We start from the raw sequence: 20,008 nt of genomic DNA, 5'->3' as shown, positions 1-20,008 counted from the left end.
AAAATTAATTACAGATGAATTTTATGTATAAATTGAAATAAATTTTATTCTGGAAAAAAGTAAAAGACGAATATTTTCAATAACTTTATAGGAATTGCCCGATTTTTATATTACATCTAGATGCATTATTTGTATAAATAGTAATTGTAATTTATATGTATTGAATACATGTTTTTTCTTGCGCTTCACTAACTTTAAATGGTCTACTGAGTACAAATACCTTAGTACAATGAATATCTAGCAGGAACTATCGATTTTTATTGTTTGATGTATCAAATACTTTATTATTGCTGAAACAGGAATATTTTTTTAGAAACTGTATTAAAAGAACTTATTTTGAATTAGGAATGTGCAGTTGTATATCATAATATATATATCACACTTATTCTTTTATAGTTAGTATACTTTTCAGATTATAATTGTGTTATCTCTGCAGTACAACAATCTGAATCTCAACAATTTTCATTATCTACATTGTTGAATTTCTTATTTCTGTAATTCTTTAGAAAATAAAAGCCAATTATCACTTAAAAATTTATTTTTGTTTCCTATATTTCTAAATTTTTCCTGGATATCAGTTGCAGTTAACTGCATCATTCATTTCTGGGTCTCTCGATTGCAATCTAATTTATATGAAGTAATTTCTTAAAAAAATGATATTTAACAACAAAATTAAATCTAAAATGTCCCTTTGATTATCTACATATAAACAAATTTAAGGATACAACACATACATCTATAAATCAATTTTTGACACCATCAAACTGTATTTGAATGTATATTAGTTTTCTGCCTTGAAACATCAAGGAACTATTACAGTATATCAGTCAGTAATCAGTTTACTTTATTTAAAAGGCCCATCACTAATACAGTTAACGTCTACGGTAATGTTAAATCTAAAAATACACTACATTAACCCGTTTATATGAGAGCAAACTATAGATATAAACCCCCTGATTTTAGTCTTCTAGGGTATATGCCCTATACACTAGGGCCACTATCAGCAGGCCACTATCTTGCCTGCTGGTTATTTTCCCAAATCTTGTAAAACTGAAATCGAGCACATTCTCTTTTATTGTATGAGATTACCTGTCACCTGCTATTAATCATTCTGCACCTCCCACCTCAAATACATAATTTTAAATGTAATTGTATTTCATATCGTTGTTGAAAAAGGACCTCTTTATGGATTACTGTATATAATATACTATATTATAATACAATTTAATTTTTTTCTATAATCCTGCAGATAAAAGATAACTTCAATATTACTTTCTATTATTTAATACCCCGTTTTCACCTGGATTGTTAATGATCATAATTTGATTCAATTTGCTATTCATCAGCAACTTGTAATTTATAAAATTTTTAAATGGAAATTTTATAAATTACAAGTTAATATCATTTACATCAAACATACTTTTCATTATCTTTGTTTCAATAATATAATTTATAGAGCTTGTTTTGTTTTAATTCCTACCAAGATCGGCCATATTATACTGTGAAAATGCATTTTAAGAGAATCTTAAAAGGGGTAATAATTAAGAGGTCTGGATAGTAATGCATGCATTGCAGAGAAGTGAATGTCTCTGCAGAGTGAGTCATGGAATGGTGGCCTCCAGGAACAAGGTTGTATGAAACCCTAGGCCCTGGAAAGCAGTGCACTGCCGATGTGGTCTGTTTTTATCGTCGGTACTCATGGGACATTAAGACCACTTTCAAAATCACATTATTTATCGTGGTTGGCAATCCACCTAATAAAAAAAAACCCCACCAATTCTGATGGAGATCAGAGTCGATCCAAAGAGGCAGTACAGAAGAAAACAACCAGTGGTGAGCAAGAACGTGACGCTTTGGAACACCAAACGATAGAAAAGACCGCCATGGAAGTACAGGTGGCGTCACAAACGGGCAATAACATCGTTCCCCGAATTGGAAAGCAAGACCGGTAAGAGTATGGGTACACCTCCACCGACCGGGGAGTCAACCCCCGCCTCTGACTCGAGCCAAGAAACGCAAAGGCAACGCCACTCCATTGAAGCAGACACCACTGACCAAGTAGACAGACAAAATGATGGAACAATAGAATAACAATAGAAACAATAACATAACAATAAATTTTGTTTGAAATAATATTGACTGGGTTTTTAAAATTACCCTTTTTTATAAATTATTTAAATTTTGTTGATTTCATTGAAAATTAATCATTTAAGAAATTAAAAACATAATTTAAAATATAGTGGCAATTTCTTGATTAAATGTAGTTTCTAAATATGGTTCACATAGTATATAATATATATTTATTTTCAAATATATATATATATTTTTTTTTTTTTTTACTTTGATAGCTTATATAAAGTAATAAATATTTCTTAATTTTTTTTTTTTGGGCACATCTACAGTTAACATTTTGTTTTTGTTAATTTGAAATATTTTAAATTTTGAATACCCCTAGTCAGCATTCAGCCACCTGCTTCAAAGGAGAATCATGCTTGCATGTTAGTTTAATTTCAAACCAGGGTCAGCTGATTTTAGAGGTGCCATAATAAATTCTCAGTTTATTTACTAATTCTTTTATTAAAAAAATTAACTTACAGCAACATTTACCTTTTTCTGTGGTAAAATCCTAAGTAGAAGGATTTTTTCTAGCTTAACAGTAATCCAAATTACTTCAAAATTTAATCATTTTTATATGTAATATATTTGCCTTGCATATTACAAAGGCATGAACTGATCTTTTACATATTTATAAAAATAAGGCATGTATCTTTTACATATTTTGAAATTGTGGGGGAAATAAGTTATTGGTGTAAATAAAATCAAGATCAAAGTGAAATTAGCATTATCTTCCTCACTACAAAAATATACAAACTATATGAGACTTTGAAATAATACAGATTACCAGATTATATTCAACATATCAACTTTTCACTTCATGCTAATCCTATATCTTCAGAGTACCAGATCGACCAATTCTTTCAGCTGCTCGATGGATTAGTCGTGGTGATAGCCAAAGCTGTGTAGCCAAATGGTAAAATATTAAGGTACTACTAATTCTTTACTACATTATATAATTTCTTGATAATACTAGTATTTATTAAGACTCCATCCATTTATGCAATGTTTAGCTTCAGTTAGAGCAACCAAGTAATGGAGCTGCTCATTCTGTGGCTTCAACCAGCCATTATCACTTACCTTGTACCAGGGGCCAGGGTCAAGGCATTAGACCTCCCTGGCTAGTCTAGTGGTTAACTCGTCATTGCAAATCAAATGATTTCAAAGTCGAGAGTTCTGAATACTAGAGTTGAATATATACTATATTTGAATACTAGATTGTGGATATCGGTGTTCTTTCATGGTAGTTTCAATTAACCACACATTTCAGGAATGGTTGACCTGAGACTGAATAAAACTGCACTTAATTTGCATTCATACATATCATCCTCTGAAGTAATCTCTGAAGTAACGGTGGATCCAGAGGCTAAACAGAAAAAAGAGAGGGTTAGGCATTAGTGATACTGCAGTTACTTTTATTTCTAAATTTTTTAAAAAATTTTAGGTAGATCGATATTAAATCTCATATGGAACACAGAAATTTTGTGTGGCAAATATAATATAATACAATATAATAAACATCAGTATAGAGAATTAACTTAATAGTGTTACATATCAAGAAATGCCAGTATCTGGTCAATGCCTAATTTGTCTCCGATAAATATTTTATTTAAAATATAAACCACCAAAACACAGTAATTAGATAAGTTAAACTTACCAAATTAATTTCCACTGACTTGTTTTTCACAGTATTCTTCATCTTCAGTCTGTATTAAATTCTATTCTTATTATATTAAAAATTCTTTTTTTAATGATTTCTCTTTTATCATAAATTATGTTATGTATTGTGAAATTTTAAATGATATTGAACATAAATGTATCTAAAAAAAAAAAAGAATATAAATCAGTTAAAAAGAATGAATTATAATTTAATAGAAACTGAACTGCAAGATCTAATTACTATGTTTAGGTGATTTATATTTCGCATAATGTTAAATTTATATAATTTACACACACACACACACACACACACACACACACACACACACACACACACACACACACACACACACACACACACACACACACACACACACACACACACACACACACACACACACAGAGAGAGAGAGAGAGAGAGAGAGAGAGAGAGAGAGAGAGAGAGAGAGAGAGAGAGAGAGAGAGAGAGAGAGAGAGAGAGAGAGAGAGAGAGAGAGAGAGAGAGAGACACAGACACAGACACACCCACCCACCCACCCACACCCACACCACACAAAATAAAGACTTATCCCACAATTTATTCATAAATATTATCTTCATTTTCAACAAATTAGATTGGAGAGGAAATGGTAATAAGCGAGTTTTTAATTTAATTATTACAATAGATAAAATGTGCAATACAATAAGTAAAGACCATTAAAAAATTAATGTAGAAAAGTGGTAACATCAATGTACTTGAGTGTCCAGAAGTTCTTAGGGAGGGGAAGACAGTTAACTAAAAAATTCCATATTTTTTTTTTAAGTTAAGAGAAAACATTTAAAAGGATTAGGAAAACTTGGGATTAACTCATCGCTTCTTGATTCTACAAATCTTTGTTTATAATATTTAAAGGCTAAGCTCTATATCATAGCTTATGAATGTAATTAAATTACATTCAGCGATTAATTTGGATAACATCAAAAGTTCCAGGTTAATTTCAAATCTTATAGAGCATTTTGAATCATTAATTCACTTTCAGGCATGATTTTTAATTGCAACTTACCTGTAAATTATGGTAGTAAATTTTGTTATCCACTAAAAATTTCTGTACCTGCATCTGCAAGTAGTTTCTGCCTTAACTTAGTTTTAAAATTATAATTTAATAAATGTCATTTGAACAGTTTAGCTTAAAAATATAATTTTAATACAACATATGAGATGAAGTGGTATTTTTTTTTTTGTCTTCAGTCATTTGACTGGTTTGATGCAGCTCTCCAAGATTCCCTATCTAGTGCTAGTCGTTTCATTTCAGTATGAAGAGGTAATAACGATTTGAAAATTAATGTAATCATCACAGTTTATTTATTGACTAGTAAAAAAAATTCTATTTTAAATCAAACTTTTTTGGCATTGTGTAATGTTGTTCAGGAGAGGTACAGTGGTGGAAAAGTTTGTTTTCAAACCATAATTTCTAAAAAAAAACAACCAAACTCGCCTTCCAGCTGCTGTAGATATAGCCTACACCATTGACAATCTGTCACTTCTGAGATTTATTGTACTTTTAAATCTCAAAATTTGTCTCAGATCATTCTGTTATCATATAGCATTACTTTGTTCTTAGTAGCATATTAAATTTTCATTTTACCTTCAAATATAGTTTGTGATAAAGAAAAGAAAAACAAAAAAGATGGGAACATAGTGGGTTGTAATTTTTAAAATATTCTTACTATAAATTTGTTATGTAAATTACAATACTATCTCGCAAGCAATAATTCCATTTTACACTTATTTTAATTTTCACTGTGGTATTCTATCTCTTTTTAGCTTAATTTATTGTTAAATTTACTACAAAATGAAGCTGTATTTCCAGTTTCATAAAATGTGACAAGTATATCAAATACCTCAAAAACCTAAAAGATACCTCAAAAACTTACTAATGAGAAATAAATTTTTAATATAATATAAAAGAACGAGTTAATATAGATACAACGGTTGATGGTAATAAATGTACTTTTATTGTGTTTTACATATACTGAATTGGTTCTTAAAGTATGTCCTGTATTACCTACCCAAATGCTACTTTAACAAAGCAAGATGTGCATTACAACGTACTTAAAATATCATAATTAAAAGAAAGTGTATACTTAAGTTGCTATGTTTATTCTTGATAGATATTGTGCAGTGTATTAACGAGACAGCTTAACAGCAGTTGTACTATTATATTGATAAGGTAATTTAATTTTTATTTCCATTAGCAAACATAACAAGACACAGCCATTTCCCAGTATTTTAAATTCTTTAAGATAAAAAAAAAATTCATTTTCAATTTTGTGCATTATTTGTAAAACATTTAACTGATAAAAAACTTAGTATCAGTATCAGTATCAGGAGAAACTTTCTTTTCAATTCATACCTCACAAATTGTGAACAAGAGTAGAAATTTTATCATTTGACAAGAAAACACATGTAAAGTTAGGTCCTCGCTTCAAGACTTAGAATGTGGAGGGCCTCAGGGAAACATTTTTACTTTGTTTATTAATCATCTACCTCAAAATCCAGAGCCGTTCATTACTACTTTTTTCACACATGATCTATCTATTACATGTATCTATTTCTAAAGATAATTAAAATGAAATTAAAAATTGCACAATTGCAGCTTTAAAAAATTTTCACTGGATAGATTGTAATAATTTAACCTAAAATATATATATAAAACAGTCACATTGTGCTTCTTGGGTAGACATAACTTTGCGGATGCATACCCAGAATTCCCATTATCCCTTATTGATAGTACTTTTGTTGTCCGCAAAGCAAAACACCTTTGGGTTTTAAAACTGATAAAAATTGAAGGTGATAAAATTGATTTTGTTTGTAACAAAATGAAGTAAAGTGTTTTACTCTGAATCATCGTAATAAAACACTAAAATTGAAATAAATATTAAATATTTATTATGCTTAAATTTTCTCGTATTAGGTGTAATAACGTTTTCTTGGGCTTCTTAAAAAAATAAGCTATTAACATTAAAAAAAACAAAAAAAAAACTGTATAATCAGTTTATTTTACTATTAATAGATTTGGTTTTACAGAAACAATATTGTTCTGTTGAATTAAAATAAAGACAAATATATTATTTATCTGCTACCAGTTCAACATGAACAGATATGAGTATGCTCAAAATAATTTTCAGTCGCTATTTCATAATTGTTAATTATTTTGTAGGAACATTTTACAATTATTGTATTTACCTTAACATCGTTTAATGTGTTTGATTAAATAATTAATATGAACTTAAATTAAAACACATCCATTACTTTTTAAAATTTTATAATTTGTTCAAAAACACATCTATTTTTGAAGTAGTAAGTTAGGTTAAATAGTTTGTTATAATATAAAAATCAACCTTACCAAAAACATATGCCTAGCGCTTTGGGTCATTTGACCATTCTCAGGAGAGATTTTTTTGTAATTTAAAACATTAAAATTAAAAACATAAATAAAAAATTATTAAATAATAACCTACCAACAGGACGTCATAAAATTAAGTAAAATGACCTTGCTAATTATTAAATAGAAAATCATCTTCAAATTTGTTATGTTCCTTTATTAATTTATTGTTAAAACAATATATATAACATTTTTCAAGATTTCTGGTTTTATAAAAATCGTTGGATAAATCTAATATTTAAATAAAATTATCCGGGCTGTAATTACATTTATTTCACAAAATGTGTTCAGCATAATTGGATATATCGTACTAGCCTTCCTTTATGCTATACATATGTTCTTTAGCTTTAATACAAAGACGTTTAGTCATAACAATATATTCTAGACGACGTTTTACACTACAGCCACCTAGTCTATCTAAGATATTTATTTATTTAATTGGATTTATTATTTTAGTAAAATCGCAATGTTTATAAAATTTATATATTTTGGAAAATTTAACTTAAAAAGTAATAGAACTTTAAATACATTTATTTTTGTTATTTTTATTTGATATAGAGATTATACCAACCGATTTGGTCTAGTGGTAAACGCGCGTCTTGAACAAATCAGCTGATCCGCGAGTTCCAACGTTCAAATCCTAGTAACGGATTTGAATATTGGATCGCCGATACCAGTGTTCTTTGGTGGTTGGATTTCAATTAACCACACATCCCAGGAATGGTCGACCTTAGACTGAACAAGTCTACACTCATACATATAATCTTAGAAGTAATACCTGACACACACATACTTATATTGCACAACAGACTTATTAAATAATTTTTTCATTCACGGAGCAATTAAACTGGATTAATATAAAAAACAAAAATTACTGAAATTTTAATAAACTTCTTAGAAGCGATTGAAATTTATTAAAAAAAAATAATAATAAATAAGCCGGAATTCGGTAATAATAATATTTTTGTTAAACATAAAAGTAATAAAACACAAAAACTTGATAGTTAATACATAAAAATTCAAGTAACATTTTCGTTAATAAATAAAAAAAAAAAACAATTTTTTTTTTTTTTTAATATAAAAAATATACCTCAAATATTTTATAAGAAATTAGTTGTCTTTTTTTTGGTGTCGACTATCACCCTCTAAACTCTCCCCCGACCTAAAATATCTTGTGAAGACCGGTACTACCAGAAAGTGGTCATTAAGGAAAACAGCAGAGCCCTCAGATATGGACAGAATACGTACATATGGGCTCTCCTCTCTCTTTACTTTTATACTCTGGAACCACCGAAAGGTATTACTTTAGAGGATGAAATAGGATGGTATGTATGTAAATGAAGTGTAGTCTTGTACAGTCTCAGGTTGACCGTTCCTGAGATGAGTGATTAATTGAAACCCAACCACCAAAGAACACCAGTATCCACGAAAGATCGTGGATACAAGATACGGATTTGAATACAAGAGTTTTCAAATCCGTATAACAGCATCTGCCTTTACTAGATTTGAACCTTAGAACTCTCGACTTCAAAATCAGCTGATTTTCGATGACGAGTTAACAACTAGACCAGCCTGGTGGGTACCACTAGAATACCTCTCTCTCTTTTTCTGTTTAGCCTCCGAACATGGTTTAACCAAACCTAACTGATGCACATGCACACCCACCACTCTAGCAGGCTGGCCACCATCCTATTCCCCAGGCCCCTTACACAAACTGATGCTCCTCACTAACTATGAAATTGCATTATGTTATTCGTGTCTAGCGCCACATGCCTCACCATGGATTCGTCATTTGACGCACACGAAGATCACGTGCTTGACATCATCAAGGGCTCACAATAAGAACACAAATCGTACTCGCTCCACTCCCTTGTGTGCAGGTAAAACCTGAAGCAGCCATGACTCAACAAGAACTGGGTAAGGAAGTGGTCTACCTCACAGCTGTTTCACACTGGTGTCAGATGACATTAGGCAGTTTATTTTTTAAATCGCTGTAAACATATTTTAGAATGTGGTAAAAATAAATAACCACTGATATAAATTTTTTTTAATGCAAGTAGATATCTATAATTTGTTTGTTCAGAAAAATGTATAAATGAGGTGAATGAAGGTTTGCAAATGTCTTGATAGAGAAAAGTTCAACAGCAAAAGTTAAAAAATAATTACTTCATACTTTTCTTAGGATTTACTTCTTAAAAATCTTGAATTTTAAAAAAGGTCAGTAGGATGTTAATGAGAAATATGGTTTAAAAGGCTAGTTGTATGAACATTTGGATGATTGAGTTTTGATTAATGAATTGAGATTTCTTCTGTAACTGTAACTATGTGGAGAGTCATGTGCATTGTTATTTGTAATGGACCAAAGTAAATCTGTGAGCTGTGAGAAACTTTGGACTGAAAACATAATGTAATTATATTGAATTTTGTTAATGTTCCCAGTAACTGGCTGCCTTAAGTCCAGATTGGATTATGGCTTTGTAAATAACTAACTTGTTCAGAGATACTCTTGAATTTCAATTTACAATCCAGTACAATTGACGAAATTTAGTATTCAGTTATTCTCATTTTTCCAAAATTGGGCCTTTTGTCAAGGTGAATACCAAAGTATTTTGTAAAATTTGATTGTGGTATCTGAATGTAATCGAGTATAATAAATTGACATTTATTCAGAGAGTGAAACTAACATGTGTACTTTTATTTTCATTAGATTTGCACAATTTCCACCATGTTGTTTAACTTTACTTGAAAGTGCTGTTACATGTGTCTGGTGATGTGTAAATACTTTTACACAGTACAAGCAAAGTACATTAGTAAAAGCTGCTATTGTATTGTTGGGAGAAAAGACTTATTGGAACTGTATGTAGAATACACTTCCTTGAGCAATACCTCTATTTATTGAAAATAGTGGAGACGATTCAGTCTGAAATTAACCTTGAAATATCTATTACTTAAAAAAGAACTGAAGATGTTAAAATACTGATAGGTAGAGGCTGATTAATTTTTAAAAGGCCATTTTAGATTAATGTGTGCCACATTAATCTATAGGCTTGGCAGATATCAAGAAAACCCGGTAGAGCAGACTTTTTTTGTTTAAAGCTTTCTGAATATTAGAAAAAAATTATGAATCTGTACAAAGGTACTATGATCTGTTTGATAGCCAAACTGGTAGTCAGATATTAGTTTGTTTTGTTGTAAAAAGGTTTTAATCTTCTATGTAGAAGATTACACGTAACATGCTAATCGAAAGTACAGGTAGCATGCTAATCGGCTGATATGTCATAAAAAATTTAGTTTTGAATTAAAAATCTTTTTAGATGGACTTAAAATTATTTAATATATATTCTTGGAATTAACCCTCACCATGACATAACAATACTTATTGTTGACACTTCCTATTTCTTTTAAGTAGCCAAGATATTTTCTGATTGTGTTTGGTCTTACACCTTATTCCAATCTGTATAAAGGGTTGAGAGCATTTTTTTTTCTTTTTTGCCATTTCTGGATTAGGATAGACAGATTACCTGCAGAATTACTGCCCACTGCAGGTGAGAAAGTGATAGACAGATTATACAAACTGGTGCATAATATTTACGAAAAAAGGGAAATTCCATCAGACTTCATAAATAGTGTAATTGTCATGATACAAAGAAAGCAGCAGTAGATAAATGTGAAAAATACAGAACAATTAGCATTTACGGGAACCAAACTGCCAATAGTAACTGCAAACAGTAATAGTCGAAGAGCATAAGTAAGAAACAGTAATAAAAAAAGTGAGTCAGACAAGGATGTTCCCTTGTTACATTTTAATCTTTACATAGAACTAGCAGTTAATAATGGTAAAGAACAGTTTAGATCCAGAGTAACAGTGCATGATGAAAATATAAAGATGCTATGATTTGCAGACAATATAGTAATTCTAGACGAGAGTAAAAAATATTTAGAAGAAACAATAAGTGGCATGTATGAATTCCTATGCAAGAACTACCGCATGAAAATAAACAAATTAAAGTAATGAAATCTAGTAGAAAGTAATATGTATTTAGTGGCAAAACAAATGTCACCATTTCCTTTGGTTTAGAATCGATAGAGACAAATAGTAGTTGAGTAGTGTGTCTCTTCAGGGAATATCCATTGCCATCAACCTGAACCATGTAGTGAAGTTTTCCAGAAAAGAATTTACTAGCAGAATTCATGGAACTTGGGATTGCAGTAGTATCAGAATTTTATTATGAATTGAAGGAATTTAGACAAATCAAATGGTGCAGACTGCTCTCTATGGCTATTATTCTTCTGAATGAAAACGCATAACTTTACACTATAGGCCACTCAAAGGCTTTAGTTGTTTGTTCAAGTTGGAGATTTTTATTGTTACTCCCATAGTTTGGACTCTGCTTGAATACCATCTCTTTATTAAGATAAAGATCTGTCTGTTAATTGGTATAATGAAACTAACAAGGGGTTCAGGGATGGATGGGTGGTGGATTTCTAAAAAAAAAAATATTTAAACATTGTTTTTTTTTTACCAGAATTCATGTACATACCGTATTTGATTGGACTTTTCATGATAGGTTTAGATTTTTACTAAAGTGAAACTTGCCAGTTTTTATCCATGTGTCCTAACATTGCATACAAACAGCTGAACAATGTTTTGTAATCAAGAATTAACTTAAACCTGATTGAAGTTTAGATGTTTATTTTAAAATATGAGGAACCGCAGCTATTTTGATAATTTTTTTTATTTCTACTTAGGAAGAAATTGTACTTTGAAAAAAAAATCATTTATACAGGGTCCGGCATATAAACCTGACGATTTTTGAGGGATAATAATTAAACTGTGTTTCGTACTATTAAAACATTTAATATATCAAATTAAAGATCAATTTTTGCAATTTATAGTGAATAACTTACATAGATTTTTTTTATTTGAATATTATGTCGTCCAAATGTTTTCCATTACTCCTTACACACTCACATAACCTCATTCTAAAATTTGCCATTGTTCACTTAATCATCACTTTAGGAACCGCTTCAATTTCTCGTTGAATGGCCTCCTTGAGTTCTGCAATTGACTGTGGTCGACTACTGAAGACTTTATGTTTGAGATACCCCCATAGAAAAAAATCACAAACAGCCAGATCAGGTGAACGTGCTGGCCAAGTAATGCCGCCAAATCGGGAAATCAAATGTCCAGAAAAGGTTTCTCGCAGAACATCCATTGCGATTCTCGCCGTATGGGCGGTGGCACCATCCTGTTGAAACCAAATTTCATGTCCTTAAAAATCATTCGGTTTTGGTCGCAGAAATTCATTCAACATGTTTACGTATCGATGAGATGTTACTGTTACTCTGCGATTTAACTCCTCAAAAAAGAATTATGCCGAACTTTGAAACCGCACACCACACAGTAAAATATTGACTGTGAAGTGGTTTTTCAAGAATTTGCCGTGGATTATGCAAAGCACAATAACGGTAATTTTGTTTATTCACAAATCCTGACAGATGAAAATGCGCCTCGTCAGTTAAAAGAATAATGGCATCCAGGTGGGCATTTTCAAGGATGACCTAGCAAGCTGCTTTGCGAGACGCCCAATCATTTGCATTAAGTTGCTGCACTAACGTCTTATATGGATGGAATTTCAGATCGGCATGAAGAATTCATCGTACACTTCGATCAGAAATGGCTAGCGCAGCAGCATGTCCCGCTACTGAACGTCGTAGAGACTGTGGAGAACAGCTAACCTTACAGCGTTAATGTTTTCAGGCGTACTCACAGTCCGTTTTCATCCTGTCGGTTTCATTTTTAAAGCAGACGATGTGTACCTAAAATTCTTCACCCACAACAATATCGTATTCCTACTAGGAACAAACGCGTGTCGATTTAAATTGAAATGTCTGTGAAATAAACGCTGTATTACAATAACCGAGTCGTTATTTTTAAAATAGGCTTCAATCACAAACGCTCGTCGTTCACCCGACCACGACATATTGGCTACTGAAATAGCATGATTAGACCTGTCGATGAACAACACTCCCGTCTTCTCATTGACAGTAGTGCCAACATAACAATTACTACAAAATTGTCAGACTTACATGCCAGGACACTGTATATGTCATTTGCCATAAACAAAAGATTGAATGCGACAAGAAAAAAGCATTTCACGACAGGTTTAATAAGGAAAGTGAATGAAGGCTGAAGTGATTATCCATTGTCTTCTATGCAGAGTAGACCAAGCCTACCAAAACGCAGGAAATCTTTCACTTCTATAAGCAACCTTCATTCTGTTCACCATTGGGACTGGTCCTGTATGAAAATCATTATTTTTAATGAAGAAGAAAGCAATTGTACCTCCTACCTCTATTGTGCTTTACATGCATCACTCAGCATTGTGATAGTGACAAATTATGTAATTCTACAACTTAAGATACAATTTCTGCTAAGTTACAGAATATGAATCACAAAACATACTTCACAGTTGGGAACAGTAACATCATGTGATTCATACACTACTCTTTTACCAGCATTAAATCGAATAAACTGAAAGAACATGTCAATATAGATTATAGATAGCTGATTGGTGACAGTGCAACTTTGCTTCTAATTTTATATTTAAATAATTTCCTCAGCTTTACCATACGATTATGTTAGATCAAGTAATTTTCAACATATCTACAACAGTATTCAAAAGAATAAATATTTAAATATAAATAATATTATTGCAACATGACTCACTTGAATTTACACTGTATTCTCAAATTAATACATCTTCTTAAGTTAGTTAATTTGTAAATGGTTTTTATATTGAATAACTTGTAAACAGCTTTTAATTATCATTAAGACCTTTGATATTTACAAATCAATGAAGGTAACAAAAATAATTAAATTTTATGAAGTTTATGACTGCCATATGAAACAACTAATCGGATGTTATTCAATAATTTGGCTCCTTAATTTTTGAACGATTATCATATGATAAGATCTTAAATTATAAGTACTGTACTCCCTCTGTATTGATGATCCTACATTTGATGAAATCTGCAAGGATATGTAAATAGTCATTTAAATACTTGCGTTAAAAAAAAAACTGGTAAAATAAATAAACCTAATTGATAATGTGCACAAATTCCCTGAGAAATGGATCGGTTGTAGAGGTCCACCTTTCTGGCCACCAAGAACACTTTATGTAACATCTTTTGATTTTTACATCTGGGGACGGATGAAAAATATCAGATATAAAGCAAAAATACATTCTCACAAGGAATTAATTTTTCATAAATGAATGAATGTACACTCAGGAATAATACAATAAACATTTGAAAAACCCTTATTTTTACTAGGAATGAAAGTAACAAATAAACATCTTAATAAATTTGTAAAAATATTTTTATAAATTTACTGGCTGTACTTTTTATGAAACATAAATATGTACATTTTTTTATGTAACATCTCTTTCCTCTCTTACAATTATTTTTTTATTAAAATATGATCGGTAGTGAGTTTGTAAAAGAGCAACCAATACTTTATAATTCACGTAAGGTTCAGAGTTCGACTCCCGGTAAGGGCTCGGTATCATCACATACTTTTTTTTTTTTTGTCTTCAGTCATTTGACTGGTTTGATGCAGCTCTCCAAGATTCCCTATCTAGTGCTAGTCGTTTCATTTCAGTATACCCTCTACATCCTACATCCCTAACAATTTGTTTTACATATTCCAAACGTGGCCTGCCTACACAATTTTTCCCTTCTACCTGTCCTTCCAAAATTAAAGCGACTATTCCAGGATGCCTTAGTATGTGGCCTATAAGTCTGTCTCTTCTTTTAACTATATTTTTCCAAATGCTTCTTTCTTCATCTATTTGCCGCAATACCTCCTCATTTGTCACTTTATCCACCCATCTGATTTTTAACATTCTCCTATAGCACCACATTTCAAAAGCTTCTAACCTTTTCTTCTCAGATACTCCGATTGTCCAAGTTTCACTTCCATATAAAGCGACACTCCAAACATACACTTTCAAAAATCTTTTCCTGACATTTAAATTAATTTTTGATGTAAACAACTTATATTTCTTACTGAAGGCTCGTTTAGCTTGTGCTATGCGGCATTTTATATCGCTCCTGCTTCGTCCATCTTTAGTAATTCTACTTCCCAAATAACAAAATTCTTCTACCTCCATAATCTTTTCTCCTCCTATTTTCACATTCAGCGGTCCATCTTTGTTATTTCTACTACATTTCATTACTTTTGTTTTGTTCTTGTTTATTTTCATGCGATAGTTCTTGCGTAGGACTTCATCTATGCCGTTCATTGTTTCTTCTAAGTCCTTTTTATTCTCGGCTAGAATTACTATATCATCAGCAAATCGTAGCATCTTTATCTTTTCACCTTGTACTGTTACTCCGAATCTAAATTGTTCTTTAACATCATTAACTGCTAGTTCCATGTAAAGATTAAAAAGTAACGGAGATAGAGAACATCCTTGTCGGACTCCCTTTCTTATTACGGCTTCTTTCTTATGTTCTTCAATTGCTACTGTTGCTGTTTGGTTCCTGTACATGTTAGCAATTGTTCTTCTATCTCTGTATTTGAACCCTAATTTTTTTTAAATGCTGAACATTTTATTCCAGTCTACGTTATCGAATGCCTTTTCTAGGTCTATAAACGCCAAGTATGTTGGTTTGTTTTTCTTTAATCTTCCTTCTACTATTAATCTGAGGCCTAAAATTGCTTCCCTTGTCCCTATACTTTTCCTGAAACCAAATTGGTCTTCTCCTAACACTTCCTCCACTCTCCTCTCAATTCTTCTGTATAGAATTCTAGTTAAGATTTTTGATGCATGACTAGTTAAACTAATTGTTCTGTATTCTTCACATTTATCTGCCCCTGATTTCTTTGGTATCATTACTATAACACTTTTTTTGAAGTCTGACGGAAATTCCCCTTTTTCATAAATATTACACACCAGTTTGTATAATCTATCAATCGCCTCCTCCCTTGCATTGCGCAGTAATTCTACAGGTATTCCGTCTATTCCAGGAGCCTTTCTGCCATTTAAATCTTTTAATGCTCTCTTAAATTCAGATCTCAGTATTGTTTCTCCCATTTCATCCTCCTCAACTTCCTCTTCTTCCTCTATAACACCATTTTCTAATTCATTTCCTCCGTATAACTCTTCAATATATTCCACCCATCTATCGACTTTACCTTTCGTATTATATATAGGTGTACCATCTTTGTTTAACACATTATTACATTTTAATTTATGTACCCCAAAATTTTCCTTAACTTTCCTGTATCATCACATACATTTTCCAAATTTAATTTATCTATTTTTAAGTTAATTAAAAAAAAATCATAAAATTGTTGAAAATATATAGTCGATCATTTTTTTTAAAGAGGAAAATGATTTTTAGGAAGATTTAATGACCTTTAGATCGATCGGTTGGTAAATTAACCGACTGATACACCGATAATCCTGGGTTCGAATCCCGGCATCATTCGGCATATCTTATCGGTCACAAAACATCTCGTTAACTACTCATAATTAAAAATTTAAACAGAAATTACTCGTAAATTATACGAAAATTAATTTTTCCTTGAAAATATTCAGAACGAGCGTTAAAATATTTTAAATTTTATTCGTAACATTTAAAAAAATATTTACCGGTAATTTTTTTAATTGATTTTCCTTTTAAAGTGTATTATAAGGCACAAAAAAATCGCTTCAGTGGGTTGACTGGATCAAACAACCTGCTAACATGTCGAAGGTTCTGGTTTGATTCCAGGAACGGGTTCAGCGATTCTTATCAGCAGTGATTTATCTAATTAATTATGTGTTTAAGAAGGAATTATGCATCACAAACATATATGGTAAACTGTTTTTCATTTTGAGACATTCCTAGCGTACTGTTAGATTTTGTAGTAAAACTATCAGAATAATAGTAATTTAAGGGGAATAGGCAGTGTCACGAAATTATCATAGGTCTTTCACTCAGGAAGACATTTTTAAATTGTGAAGGATTCTGTGAGATCGGCTCGTTAGATCTTGAGATTATCCAGGACAAACTAATTGTGTCTTCCTGGACAAACATTCTAACTTCCTGGAACGATGGCCGGTAGTTTCATGCGTCTAGGTCCAACCGTACTCGAGATACGTCCTTTTCTCAAATATTTTTTGTATTTGATGATGAAATAAAATACAGATAAGTATTTATTATCTAGTAACCGTTCAGTTAACAGTTCTGATCGCTTTTAAATTTATAACGATTTTTGAAAATAAATCGGGCATCATTACTTTCAGCGAAATCGGGAAGATATGTGATAAAAGGTTTTAAATTTTTTTTATTGTTGAGATAGCTAATGAACTTTATCTTATATATATTATACATAAGAAACGGGTAATATCTTATATTAAATGATTTCTAAAAAAGAGCGTATCTCAAAAAACGGCGCGTCTAGACGATTTTTAACGCAATTTTGAAAGGCTTGTTCGAAAGGGTACTTTCCAAGTTCCTGGAACGATAGCCAGTAGTTTCATGCGTCTAGGTCCAACCGTTCTCGAGATACCACCGCAAGCGAAATTCGCATATGTCAATTCACCTCGTGTAAATGAATGAAAGGTATTTTCATGCGACTTTTTAAATTTATAAATTTTCTCACGATCGGCATAAGTATTTTGTGTAGATATTCCCGTAGTAGATTCGTTTATAATTGTACCTACCAGTTATAAAATGGTGAGGGAGAATAAGGCTATTTTTCTTGATTATGATAGGCTGTCGGGCGTAGTTATGGATTCATCACACATGCGTACCGTTGGCTTCGAAATTTTTAGGTATATGTATTTTATTGTTTTTCTTCTTTACGGTAAAGCCTTTAGTTCAAGGAAAAATTTTAATTTTAACTTATAATTTTTCATTAATATATATATATTTTTTTTTAATTGTGGAGAATTATAATTGTTCAGTAGGAAAGGAGCGGAGCTACCAATAGAATTTTAACGAAGTTTATAAAAAAATAAAAAATTTTATCAATTTATATTTTTGTAATTACAAAGGTTTAGCTAAAACAGATTTTGAGTGAGAAAAAAATTATGTTAATATAGAAAAGTATATTTCAGTATTTATATATAATTAAAATTGTGCGCGCGTGTGTGACTAAACAAATAAATAAATTTATTAATAATAAATATTAAATTATTGATTTATTAAGAGATAGCGGATACGTTTTACGGTGGGTGAGTGCAATCAAAACATAGGACTAAACGATTTAATTTCTGGATAACCAACATCCGGTCGATCAAGAGTGTATGCGATGCGTTAAACACTTAGCACTCGACCTGCCGATACATACGCCGTTTGAATCGTGAAAATCGGACGAGCGGTTGCCGAGATGTTACGGCAACCGCTTATTGAAGATTTGAGTTGATTCTCGTTTTGGACAGAAATTTGTCACTTAAAAAAAAAAAAAAAAAAAAAATTTCTGTAACATAAAGGGATCAATTTTCAGTTACATTGTACATAATCATGGTCAAAGACTATAAACATTATAATCACAATCTCTACTGGTTTCTTATACAAATAAATATTTTTTACATCGACATCTATATATAAATTCATAATAAAAGATTTTTAAAATGTACTGATATACTGACGGTGTTAGGTTCGAGTCTCATGGTTAGACACCACCATCGGCAGTTGTTTAGCTAGGTTTCATACATTAAAAAAGTCTTGAATTCAATTTTTGACTTACAAGTATTTTTTTTCAATAATTTCAATCGAAATAATGGCCACAACCAATATAAAAAAATAAATACATCGGTGATGAAAACGTTTGTAGTGTTAAAGGGTTTAATTTTATATTTTTGGTTAGTTATAATTTTATAAAATACAGTAATATTTACGTAATATTTAATACAGTGATGCATTTACGTTCTAACTGTGTAACCTTGAACGTTTGTATGTAGAGGAAGCGAGGATTCGGTTTCCTAGCAACCGCTGGTACAGAGTTGCCAGACTTACAAACAGACGTTCCCAGATACATAGCTGTCTAACCTTGAAAGGTTGTAACAGACGAATTGAGGAAGGGAATTCGGTTTCCTAACAACCGTTGCTACATACTGATAGACAGCGGGTGAATAAAAATTGTTATGTCTTCCGCGTTTACTAAAACAAATACTCTACTGACGCGTCAAAATGCATCTATTAACAAATTTGAATCGACAGCATATCAACGGTAAATTATTTTTAATTTTTTTTATTATGAAATTAATATTTTAGCATATTCAAAATACAAAGGCTGTCTGGGATTCGGCACCTTTCAGCAACATTTTTATTTTAAAACTGATTATTTTTATAAACACAAGAGTCAACACTGTATTAATCTTTTATATTATACGTATTTTAAAGTTTATGTAATTTAACATTACATATTGTGTAGGGTGCTGATGAGATCATAAAATAATAATAATAATAATGAAAATTATTTTATATTGAAACGGTTTTTTATACTTTCTTGCACTTGAGAAACGCGAAACATATGCTTAGATTTAATACATAATTTACTACGCAAATAAGAATCACAATGTTATTATATAATTTTTTTCATAATTTACATTATACTACACACTCGCACATTTACACTCCAATAAAAATTATGAATTATTATAAAGCTAATCGTCGATTTTTATTTCTCGCCATAATATCTAAAACTTCATTAGGATTAATGAAGTGTAAATATACATCCTAAATATATTACACTCCTTTTTGAGCAGCGTAAAAATTGAGATACAACAATATTTAATGTTCTTTCTCAA

The 20,008-nt window shown here is 31.0% G+C and overlaps 2 protein-coding genes across 10 annotated transcripts in view; one reads left to right on the top strand and one right to left on the bottom strand.

Moving 5' to 3' along the window:
* LOC142328050 (uncharacterized) overlaps positions 1-20,008 on the bottom strand; it is a 104,149-nt gene that overhangs the window by 78,187 nt on the left and 5,954 nt on the right. The window lies entirely within an intron of this gene.
* Positions 19,266-20,008, top strand: part of LOC142328051 (odorant receptor 43a-like) — a 66,352-nt gene continuing 65,609 nt past the window's right edge. For 4 of the 9 annotated variants that reach the window (XM_075371516.1, XM_075371514.1, XM_075371513.1 and 1 more), the window contains exon 1: positions 19,266-19,428. In XM_075371516.1, the coding sequence (XP_075227631.1) occupies positions 19,343-19,428 (86 nt within the window). In that variant the 5' untranslated portion in view covers positions 19,266-19,342. The remainder of the gene's footprint in view (positions 19,429-20,008) is intronic. The other 5 variants (XR_012757175.1, XR_012757165.1, XR_012757161.1 and 2 more) reach the window with 2 other exon arrangements.

Source organism: Lycorma delicatula, chromosome 7, assembly GCF_047948215.1.
Source record: "Lycorma delicatula isolate Av1 chromosome 7, ASM4794821v1, whole genome shotgun sequence".
NCBI classification, from domain to species: Eukaryota; Metazoa; Arthropoda; class Insecta; order Hemiptera; family Fulgoridae; genus Lycorma; species Lycorma delicatula.
Note: the sequence above shows the minus strand (reverse complement) of the source record. Positions and strands in the feature narration are given on the sequence as shown.